The following is an 11,492-nucleotide window of genomic DNA, read 5'->3' as shown; positions in this document are numbered from 1 at the left end:
TAATCTGAGGGAGATTAGAGACTGTAAAGTGGTGGCAGGTGAGAGGGTAGCCAAACAACATCGGATGGTAGTGTGCAAGATGACGATGAAGGTGAAAAAAAGGAAGAGAGTGAAGACAGAGCAGAAGATCAAATGGTAAAAACTAAGGAAAGATAAATGTTGTGAAGACTTCAGGAAGGAAATAGGGGCATTTCTGGGCCGTGTTGATGAATTCCCAGATGATTGGGAGCTGCAGCTGCAGTGATTAGGGAGACAGGTAGGAAGGTGCTAGGTATGTCCTCTGGGCAGACAAAGGAAGACAAAGGGACCTGGTGGTGGAATGATGAGGTCCAGGAGAGTGTACAGAGAAAGAGATTAGCAAAGAAGAGATGGGACAGTGAGAGAACAGAAGAGAACAGACTGGAGTACAAATAGACGACAAGGGAGGTGAAGAGGGAAGTAGCCAAGGCCAAACAAAAGGCATATGAGGAGTTGTACGAGAGTTTGGACACAAAGGAAGGAGAAAAGGAATTGTATAGATTGGCGAGGCAGCGAAATCAAGCTGGGAAGGATGTGCAGCAGGTGAGGTTGATTAAGGACAGAGATGGGAACGTAATCACAATTGAGGAAACTGTGCTGAAAAGATGGAAGGAATACTTTGAGGAGTTGTTGAATGAGGAAAATGAAAGGGAACATAGGAATGAGGAACCAGAGACTATTAGGAGGAAGGTAGATCAGGTAAGGAAGGATGAAGTTAGCAAAGCCCTAAAGAGGATGAAGAGTGAAAAGGCGGTAGATTTCCTGACTGGGTTGTTCAATAGAATTTTAGAGACTGACAAGATGTCTAATGAGTGGAGGAAAAGTGTTCTGGTACCAATTTATAAGAAGGGTGATGCACAGAGTTGTAACAACTATCCATCCATCCATCCATTTTCTTCCACTTATCCATTACCAGGTCACGGGGGCAGCAGTCGCCACCCAAATCACATTGCACCGCACAAACCCCCCAAACCTTCCTGCAGGTGGTGAGGTAGGTAGGTACCAACTGCGAACTTGCCCAGGAGGTGAACCCTGGGGTTCCACACCAATGACAGAGACATTGCCTCTGGGCCAAACCGCCACTTGTAACAACTACAGAGGGATAAAGTTGATGAGGCATACAATGACGATTTGACGTTTTAGAATATTTTCAAAATTATGAATGTCGCTTATATTTTCAAATTTACAAAAACAGCATCAGCCATGCTCTCTTTGGAAATAATGAACAAAAGACTCAAAATAGTGATATCCATTCGAACAAAATTGGATTAAGTGATTAATCTCAGACTCAGTGTTGTCTATTGTTATACCTGTCTCTCACAGAACATGGCCGGCCATTTTGCCATAACATCCCCGATGAGAGGTTGATCCCCACAATCTCCTTTCTGCGCTTGGAAAACGTGGCAGACATTAACTCATCTATCTGCTTGTGATCTGGGTCTTTTTTCAGTACTTCCACCTGAATTGAATTGCACAAAGGACACATAGTAAGACAAAATAGCAGGCTTCACAGACACAAGAGCAAAGTGTAGGTAGTCAGTATACTACAGGCAGGTGTGTATGCAGTAATATTACACAGGAATTATGTGCATATGTGTGTATGATGTACCTGAATCATCAACTGCTTTCTTCCATGTCTTCAACACTCAGTCCTTCTGAGGGATCTGGACAGTAGTGTAGCTCACAATAACAAAGTTGTAACACATAAAAACCAACTAGGTTCGTAAAACTAAAGATAAATGTCTGCAAATGTATAGTATTAATCTGTTTTTTAATATACTAATTCTCTAAAATGACCATTAGAGCATTAGTCCAGTTTAAATTGTTTTTAAAATATTAAAATGTTTAATATATTTAAAGTTTTAAATAGTGTAGTGGCGTGACCCGTCGGATCCCCGATTAGCGTCAACTGGTCACCCGGGGTACTGCTGCTGCACACGCTTCGCCTCCTCCCCTCTTCCACGGTGCCTGCGAGAAGCCGTGGAAGCTAAGTTGCTAATTGCTAACTGGCTTCTTCGTGCCCAGCTTTCGGCGCACGCGCATCAGGCATGTTGGTTTATCGGGTCTTTTGATTTATGTAATTATAATGTCGCTACGTGACGTATGGAGGACCGTTCGGGGACTGTTTACACAAGTGCATTTTCTGTCCGATTGTTAGACTGCATTGGTAGAAGAATGTTAGAGATGGAGCTACCAGGTAGGAGACAAAGAGGAAGGCCAAAGAGGAGATATATGGATGCAGTGAGGGAGGACATGCAGATAGTTGGAGTAGAAGTACTCCAACTATCAGTAGAGTAGAAGATGCAGAGAACAGGGAGAGATGGAAATCAATGACTCGCTGTGGCAACCCCTGAAAAAGGGACAAGCCGTAAGAAAAAGAAGAAAAGAAGATTTAACAAAAAAACAACAGCTAAGAAATCATTATTTTTGCCTCTGTCTTTCTGAGTACAATGCTGTGTGTTTGATGTCAAGGGCATGTGTGTTTGTGAGTTTGCATGTGTGCTCTTTCTCTCCTTGTGTAACCAACAGTTCGGTGCCTGGAGTCAGTGCGTGCTTTAAAAGGACTCTTTCACACATGAATTCATCACATCTGTCTGCTCAGGTCTTCCATGACATTGCCTACAAAGCCAAGGACAGACAGGACCTGCTGGCTGGTATTGATGAGTTCCTGGATAAGGTGATTGTGCTTCCTCCTGGAGAGTGGGACCTACCATCAGGATAGAACCTCCAAAGTCTTTGGAGTCTCTGACAAAAGGTTTTTTTTTTAAAGTTACAGTACCACCATTGTTTTATCAGACAGATAGGAAAAAATGGCTTTTTTGTGTTTGTCCTATTGACAAAGATGTGTTGTACCCTTCCAATCAGTCAATTAATCCATCAATCAAATATACAAATAAAACCACTAACACATAAACATACATATATAGTTTTTTGTTTATTTTCCATCCATCCATCCATCCATTTTCATCCGCTTATCTGTTACCGGGTCGCCGGGGTAGCAGTCGCTACCCAAATCACATTGCACCGTACCAAACCCCCAAACCTTCCTGCGGGTGGTGAGTCCACTGGAAGGTACCAACCGCCCTAACCGGGATTCGAACTTGCCCAGGAGGTGAACCCTGGGGTTCCACACCAATGACAGAGACATTGCCTCTGGGCCAAAGCGCCACTTTTGTTTATTTTTTCTTTCTTAAATAGAATGACTTATTGAGAAGGGTTAGAAAGCAGAAAACCTAAAGGTTACTCCTTGTCTGCCTTATAAAGGAAGGTTTTCTTGTGCTGACCTTTTCTGAAAGAACACAAGTGTTCACTCATTTAACAGGGGCCTTAGGCTGTAGGAGAGTCTGTCAGTAATTTTCACACACACACAAACACATACACACACACAACCCGAGAGAGCTGTGTTATTGATGAGTTTAAAAATATAAAAAAGGTGGTTAACTCAATCGCTGTGTCAGCGATAACAACACCACTGTGGTCACAGAATCACTTAAGTGTGTTCAGGTTGAGAGCAAATTAATGAATTATAAAGAAGGTGGCATATAACATTATTAACAGAACAAGCAACTACTTACTTTCATGGCAACTTGAAGCCCCCAAAAAATATGTTTGTTACCTGTGTTCTTTAGAAAAAACATGTATGTAGGGGACCCTCAGATGAACGGAGACATACCTCATGATGGAGGCCATGGTGGAGGAGGAGGAAATGCTGTAGGAGATGAGCTGAAGAAGACAGGAAGGTATTTATAATAACAATAATAATAATGCCACCACAAATGTTTTTAAAGATAAGCAGTTTTTTTCTTGAAAAACAGACAGAACAATTTAATACTCTTCCACGAGGAATCTTTGAAGAAGAGCTTTGTGTGTCCTTCTTCAAATCCTGAGGGTATATTGGCAACTAAACAGGCTCTGGTTGTACACTATGTAAAAAAACTTTGAATTTAAAGTTGTAGAATATTGTTGTATTTCACTATATATACTCATGGAGACATTTCTGTTTGGTGGTGTTTATTTAAATGTATTTTATTTTTCTGATCTTGTACAACTTTTTTGTGTAAAGTATTTCATATACTGCTTTAACAAACCTCATTCATTTTTCTTGTTCATATTTTTTTAGATTTTGTGGGGGCCTCGTACTTGACATCAATAGAAAAGTGCCTTTTTTCAGTGACTTCACTGATGCGATTCACATTCAGGCTCTTTCTGCCATTCTGTTCATTTACTTGGGAACTGTGACAAACGCTATTACCTTTGGTGGCCTGCTGAGCGACTCTACAGAAAACATGCAGGTCAGACTGAGCATCAAGTTTTCTTTTATCAGTCTGCAGTATTAGCTGTGTTTCCTTAGAGTGACTGTTTCCCTCTGGTCCAGGGGGTGTTGGAGAGTTTTCTTGGAACAGCCATTGCTGGAGGAGTCTTCTGTCTGTTTGCTGGTCAACCTCTAACCATCCTCAGCAGTACCGGTCCAGTTCTGGTGTTTGAACGACTGCTTTTTAATTTAAGCAGGTTCATTCTTGAGTTTTCATTTTAATTTTCTCTTGTTACTTTTAGTAGTTTAGTTTAATCGTTTAGGTGGAGCTTTGGCCCAGAGGCAATTTCTCTGTCATTGGTGTGGAACCCCAGGGTTCACCTCCTGGGTCAGTACATAACCACACAGTTATGTACTGACCTCCCGGTTAGGGCGGTTGGCGCCTTCCAGTGGGCTCACCACCCACAGGATGGTTCAGGTGGGTTGGTACGGTGCAGTGGGATTTGGGTGGAGACTGCTGCCCCAACGACTCGGTAACAGATAAGTGGATGAAAATGGATGGATGGATGGGTTTAATCGTTGAGTATTTTAAGTTGAAAATGCGTCTGGAAATACGAAAAGCCATTGTGAGAACAGGGGATACTAATACACTGATAACATTTTCATGACTGCATTGTTCTGCAACCCAGTCACAGAGATAACGGCTTTGACTACCTGGAGTTCCGGCTGTGGATTGGTCTGTGGTCAGCGTTTTTCTGCCTGATTCTGGTGGCCACTGATGCCAGCTTCCTGGTTCAGTACTTCACCCGGTTCACAGAGGAAGGCTTGGCTTGTCTCATCAGTTTCATCTTCTACAATGCCTTCAAGAAGATGCTGAAGCTGGCTCACCACTACCCCATCGATTCTGGACACGACATGGATTACGTCACGCAGTACGACTGTATGTGTATGGCCCCCACTGTTTTTGGTAAGTATTTTGTTACCTTATAATTTCAACTTGGACAGTACAAATACTGCAAATAATAGAAAGGCAACTTTAATGTTTCCATTATTGCTTACTTACTTACTTAACTAATATTTTAACTTAACTAATTTTTTCTCCAGTATAAAACCCTAGTGTGTTCTGGCAATATAAACTAGTCTAACTAACTATGTCATTCCAGGATGTAATGTATATACTGTATGTTATATATATTTATGACTTTCAGTTTATATTTTGTTAAACCTACCACAGTAACTGTGTGGTTATGTACTGAGTTTGACTGTACTGGTGTCTTGGGAGTAAATTCTACAGATGATTCTTTAAAAAGTCCTTCAGCCTGGTCCTGAAACAACACTGTGCTGGTGAGTGTTCACACACACACACACACACATTTTTTGGTTACACATATAAAATTGACTTGACTTACCCTGACTTGACTTGTCTTGACTGGACTGGTAGTGACTACTCAGTGATTTAACATAGTCCCAGGACCTTTGGTGATGTAGCCTGACCCCAACTGATCAAACTGACCAAAATAATAAAAAACATATCTTATTCCAACCACTGACTGAAAATGTCTCGTTGGTGGGCCGGATCCAAACTGCGGGCCTTGAGTTTGACATACTGAATGGACTCAAACAGAAGGACTTTGGCCTGAGTGGCTCTAATATCTTTGACAAGGCTAAAGCAAATGAGCCACAAATCTCACAAGGACAAATACTAATGAGATAAAAGTTCAGTTTCCAGTGATAGTGTATAGATTGTTTAGTAGTCATGCTTCCGACTTGAGGTTTCTGTGACCCATTCTGATTGTTAATCTGTTCCTCTTCACTCCAGACGATGGGAGTGGTGTACAAGGTAGTTGATCAGTTTAAGATGTAATAAAAATCTGTTCATTTACTATCGCTGTCCTGCTTTGTTTCCTCTCTGCAGCCAATAAACAACCCACGGTCATCGCTATCGAAAACCGAGTGCCTGAAGTACAGCGGGGTGCTGGTGGGTAAGGCCTGTCATTTTGTCCCAGACATCACCCTCATGTCCTTCATCCTCTTATTTGGCACTTACACCTGCTCCATGACCCTGAGAAAGTTCAAGACCAGTCCGTTCTTCCCCACCACTGTGAGTGCCTGACACACTGAGCTCAATAACGAAACCCAACAAGACCCGTAAAGAAAACATATGGGTTTTTGTCATAATGTTTGTCCACCTGTGTGTGAAACGCTAATCCATGCAGACTCTCTGTTTACTTTGAACCAGGTGAGGAAACTCATCAGTGACTTCGCCATCATTTTGACCATCCTCATCTTCTGTGGAGTGGACATTCTGGTGGGAGTGGACACTCCGAAACTAATTTTGCCGAGTGCATTCAAGGTAACCATTCCCTGCCTACAAGAATTTTGCTCTATTATTTATTTTTTAAGTTTTAAGTTTTTACAGTTTTAGAAAACACAAGACCATCTGGCCTAATGATCCCATGATGCAAAATTGATCATCGCATCCAATAATTTCATTTTGCTTTAGACTTACACTTCTTCGACGGTCCACTGACCAGACTACAAGCTTAGAGGGGGATCTGGAATGATAAGCATTTAAACATTAGACTAGTGTTTTTCAATCTTGGGGTCGGGGCCCCACGTGGGGTCGCCTGAAATGTCTAGTAAAAAAGTAAAATGCAGCATATAAAAATATCTGAGCTGTCAAAAAGAAAAGAATCTCTGGGGTCAAAATGGGGTTGCAGTAAAAAAAAAGATTGGGAACCACTGTATTAGACAGTACCCTTCACTGGCTGTTTTTGCTTAAAATGCACACCTTTTCAATTGCTTTAAGCAAGTCTATGAAGATTCTCAGTCATCCAGGTCATGGTAAGAGTTCTGTTAGGCAACTGGGTGTGAATTTTCTAAAAGAAGACGTTCACCTCTCATCCAAGAGGCTTCTTCAGTTCTAACTGGTGGTGGGAAGTACAGCAAAATATTTACTCTGAGTGTGAAAGAATAAAGCTACTTCAGCTCCCCACTGTTGGTTGGGGCCTTGGGGTCAACTGGGAAAGTGTAAACAGTCATTAAGAGTCTGATGGGTCGTTGTGGTCCTCATCATTCGGTCCCCTGCCTCTTTGTTATGTGAAACTGAGGAGAATCTTTTGGGTATTGTTCCTAAGAGTGCTTTGTATGTGGGTGGTAAGTTGTGTCTGAGTCCATCTCCTCTGTTGAGTGATGTTTTTTCCAGGTTGACAAAAATGGCTTCTTTTATCCCTCTCTCAAACCATCTGTCTTCCCTGGCCAAAATGTGAACATGGTTGTCCTCAAAGGAGTGTGTTTTGTCCTTGAGGTGTATGTGAACAGCTGAGTCCTGTCCTGAGGAGTTGGCCATCCTGTGTTGGGCCATGCGCCATGCGTCAGTACACTCTTCACTGTACTGAATGGCATAAACCACATTGTCCAGCTTGTTTCTTGGAGTCTTGTCTTTGGGATGAACCAGTTTTTGTCTTAGAGTGTTACCGGGTTTGAAGTGTACGGGGATCTGGTTAAAGTTTTAAGTTTTTCCGAAACTCCTGAAATGTATGGAATTATGACATTCCCCCTCCTGTTGTCCTCCCTCTTTGGGGGCCTCTTTTTGTTTGTTTTTAAAAAAGCCCATTTGGGATAGCCACAGGTCTTGAGAGCTGTCCTAATGTGTCCCTGTTCTCTCATCTTACCTCTGTTGGTGGTGGTAATGGTGTCTGCCCGTAACTGTGGGGTTCTGATGACTTAATTTGTGCTCCAGTGGGTGGTGTGAGTCAAAACGGAGGTACTGGTTGGTGTGGGTTGGTTTCCTGTACACCTCTATGTTGAGATGTCTGTCCTCTGTGATGTGAACCGCACAGTCCAGGAAAGCAAGGCTGTTGTTTTTCACATCTTCTCTGGTGAACTTGATGTTCCTGTCCACCGCATTGATATGGTCTGTGAAGTTGTTGACCTCATGTGACCCAAGTGTCGTCCACATATCGGAACCAGTAGCTGGGTAATATTCACACGTACGAGTGTAGAGCTCGGCTCTCCACTTCCTCCATGTAAAGATTCGCCACTATGGGAGACACAGGAGAGCCCATCGCGCAGCCATGCCTCTGTCTGTAGAAGGACTCGTTGAACTGGAAGTAAGCGGTGGTGAGGCAGAAATCTAGAAGGGCACAAAGGTGGTCAATGGTCAGGTTAGTTCTTACCGGCGGGGTGTGATCTTGTAGTAAGAACATCCTCACTGTTGCTACTGCCTCTGTGGTGGGGATGCGTGTAAAAAGTGATGTGACGTCGTAGGAGACCATGGTCTCATCCGTGTCCAGTTTTAGGCCCCTTATCTTGTTGGTGAAGTCCTGTAAGTTGGCTATGTGGTGAGGTGTGTCCCCAACCAATGGTGAAAGGATAAAGGCCAGGTGTTTGGCGATGTTACAAGTGACTGAATAGATGTTGCTGATAATGGGTCTCCATCCTTCTGGATTTTGGGGAGACCATAAATATGGGGAATGGCTTCTCCTGGATATAGCTGGTGGTACAGGTGGTACTATCGATGGCTTTATCCTTTTCCAGCTGTTGGAGGCAGCTGATGACCTTCTTTTTGTAGCTGCTGGTGGGATCTTTCCTCAGGGATTCATATGTGGCTGAGTCACTGAGAAGAGTTTTGACCTTAGCATGGTAGTCTGTTTTGTTTAAAACAACTGTGCACCTACTTTTGTCTTCTGGAAGGATGGTGATGTCTGGATCTCTTTGGAGTGCTACCAGCGCTTTCTTCTCAGGGAGGGACAGGTTTGAAGGGGGAGGTTTAGCACTGTAGAGTGCCGCGGTGACCTTCAACCTGAGCTGTTCGGCTTCCGTGGTGTTCAATGGGTTGTTTCTGACGGCTGTCTCAGTGGCTGTGCTGTCTCAGTGGTCCACGGTGGGGATGTGTGTTCTCCTGGGAGCCCTGCCGTGTAGTGTTGGAATCTCTGTTGTTTCTTGTAGATTCCGCTGTCTGTCTGGACTGGAGGATATGGAATTTATGTTTTTGTCGTTCCTTACCTTTGTTGTATTGGAACATCTGGGCCTTCTCGGCAAACTTGGAGACCTCATCCATGACGTTCCTGGGGAGTAGCATAGTTAATTGTTCTCCTACCTGGTCGAGGAGAAGATGGTTTGAGAGAGGGGTAAAAGAAGCCATTTTTGTCAACCTGGAAAAACCATCACTCAACAGAGGAGGTGGACTCAGACACATTGGACATCACCCACATATAACGCACTCTTAGGAACAATACCCAAAAGATTCTCCTCAATTTCACATAACAAAGAGGCAGGTGACCCATCAGACTCTTAACGACTGTTTACACTTTCCCAGTTGATGCCAAGGCCCCACCCAACAGCTGAAATAGCTTCTTTCACACCCAGAGTAAATATTTTGCTGTACCAGTTAAAACTGAAGAAGCCTCTTGGATGAGAGGTGAGGCTTTTAGAAAATTCACGTCCAGTTGCCTAACAGAACTCATCAACCTTGCTTTAACCAAGTTTTTTTATGACTGTTTGTTTGATATTGTTTATATATATCTTCTATATCTTACTGATCATTACAATATATTCTACTTTATAGTTTTAGTTGCTTGACATTCGGGGGTGGGGGGTGGGGGGTGATACAAGTAAATCCTTATGTATTTTGAATATAAACTCTCTGTCCATGCCTGGTTACTAATGTTTCTCTTTTTCTCTTGAACAGCCAACAAGTCCAAAGCAGGGCTGGTTCGTGTCCCCTTTCGGAGGAAACCCCTGGTGGGTTTACCTAGCATCAGCCCTCCCTGCCCTACTGGTCACCATACTGATATTCATGGACCAACAGATAACTGCTGTGATCGTCAACAGAAAGGAGAACAAGCTGAAGGTGAAAGACCAATCCTAACATGTCCCAGACATGTCAGTGGATTTAGGGACAATGTCTAATTACAGTATATGATTTCAAGACGTTTCAATGCTCTGAAAAATGGACTAGAATTTGCAGGATATTTGAAGAATGCCCCTAATGTTAGAAATATTAAACTAATCAGGTAATCTGAAAAAGATTTAGCAGGTTAGAAAATTAAAAAAACACATACAGTATTATAGAACACGTCCAACGCTAACTCAAAATGTAACAATAAAAATTGTCAAATCTGAGAGGCTGTCTTAACAGCTTTAGTTTTTAAAGTCAGACAGCTTTTCTGACCTACCCTCATATACTTCACCATATGTTGCCCCCTCAGAAACCTCTGCCCTCTTCTTGCCACCACATAAATATTTTTTCTAGATCCCTGACTATTTGGCGGGACAGTAGTGAGACCTGCGAGACCTCAAAGTCAACCCTAGAGGGGTTAAAACTTTAAAACATGATGTTTTTCCTTCTTCTGTCTGCTGCAGCTTCACATTTAACTCACACATTCTTGAAAAATAAAAACATTGCTGTTGCAGATGAATGGTGAAACGTCCCTTTTCTCCTTTGTCTTTATTACGATGTGAGGATTTTTATGTTTGTCTAACCATAAATGGCAGCCACTACAGGGACAGGCTTCCTACACACTGTAGTTAAATATGACTGGCACTTCTCAGGAAGGTGACAAATGTTACGTGATGAGCGGTGATTTATCTGACTGCAGACCTCTGACTCCTTTGCTTTTTGAACACAATCAATCTTTTCAGAGAAGTGTGCAGCAGTGCAGCACAGTCTGTTTCTCACAGTATTATTATCACCCTCAGGAGTATAGAACAAGGCCAATGGATTTCAATGTCATTGTTCTCTTTGTGCCAAGATTGACAAATGGCACTAAATGATCATTTTATTTCTTTTATTCAGTTAGAATAGCATTTTTTTGGAATAAAAATGGTACACTAATTCCAGTCAAGTTTAGAAAGAACAGCTGTCAATGTGTCAACATAGGGGCAGGACAATAGTCCTATCTACAAAAGGGGGTGCTAAGTCATAAATAAAATAGAAATGGAAATAACATTAGTTGGCTTTTCTCTCTTTACTAGAAAGGAGCAGGTTACCACCTGGACCTGTTCTCGGTGGCTGTCTTGATGGTGGTCTGCTCCTTCATGGGTCTGCCCTGGTATGTAGCTGCCACCATCATATATATTGCTCACATCGACAGTTTAAAAATAGAGACGGAAACATCAGCTCCCGGAGAGCAGCCAAAATTCCTGGGTGTGAGGTAAAAATACGATCTATTTTTTTTTCTTTTTTATTCTGAAAAAAAAACATTAAAAAAAGCTCTTA

The 11,492-nt window shown here is 42.5% G+C and overlaps 1 protein-coding gene and 1 long non-coding RNA gene across 2 annotated transcripts; one reads left to right on the top strand and one right to left on the bottom strand.

Moving 5' to 3' along the window:
* Nucleotides 1-1,203: 1,203 nt before the first annotated feature.
* Nucleotides 1,204-2,178, bottom strand: LOC112486402 (uncharacterized). The gene is made up of 3 exons (XR_003048838.1): nucleotides 1,628-2,178; nucleotides 1,329-1,477; nucleotides 1,204-1,228 (listed from the first exon to the last, which is right to left on the bottom strand). It is a non-coding gene; the product is annotated as an uncharacterized LOC112486402 (long non-coding RNA).
* Nucleotides 2,179-2,593: 415 nt separating this feature from the next.
* On the top strand, nucleotides 2,594-8,024 carry LOC112486411 (electrogenic sodium bicarbonate cotransporter 1-like). Its single transcript, XM_025052926.1, has 9 exons — nucleotides 2,594-2,718; nucleotides 3,648-3,758; nucleotides 4,172-4,310; nucleotides 4,394-4,527; nucleotides 4,966-5,237; nucleotides 6,090-6,103; nucleotides 6,186-6,371; nucleotides 6,510-6,623; nucleotides 8,013-8,024. Exons 1-9 carry the CDS (start codon nucleotides 2,594-2,596, stop codon nucleotides 8,022-8,024), a joined length of 1,107 nt encoding a protein of 368 aa, XP_024908694.1.
* The last annotated feature ends 3,468 nt before the right edge of the window (nucleotides 8,025-11,492 follow it).

This window comes from Cynoglossus semilaevis, chromosome W (genome assembly GCF_000523025.1).
Source record: "Cynoglossus semilaevis isolate Cse_v1.0 chromosome W, Cse_v1.0, whole genome shotgun sequence".
In the NCBI taxonomy this organism is placed as follows: Eukaryota; Metazoa; Chordata; class Actinopteri; order Pleuronectiformes; family Cynoglossidae; genus Cynoglossus; species Cynoglossus semilaevis.
This window is presented reverse-complemented; position numbering and strand designations above follow the sequence as displayed.

Bases quoted from the DNA above. Each gene is read 5' to 3' on its own strand.
- LOC112486411 (XM_025052926.1), top strand. From the start codon at position 2,594: ATGAATTCATCACATCTGTCTGCTCAGGTCTTCCATGACATTGCCTAC. The intron at 3,759-4,171 runs GTATTTATAATA...TGACATCAATAG, and splicing joins GAGCTGAAGAAGACAGGAAG to AAAAGTGCCTTTTTTCAGTG. The intron at 4,311-4,393 runs GTCAGACTGAGC...CCTCTGGTCCAG, and splicing joins ACTCTACAGAAAACATGCAG to GGGGTGTTGGAGAGTTTTCT.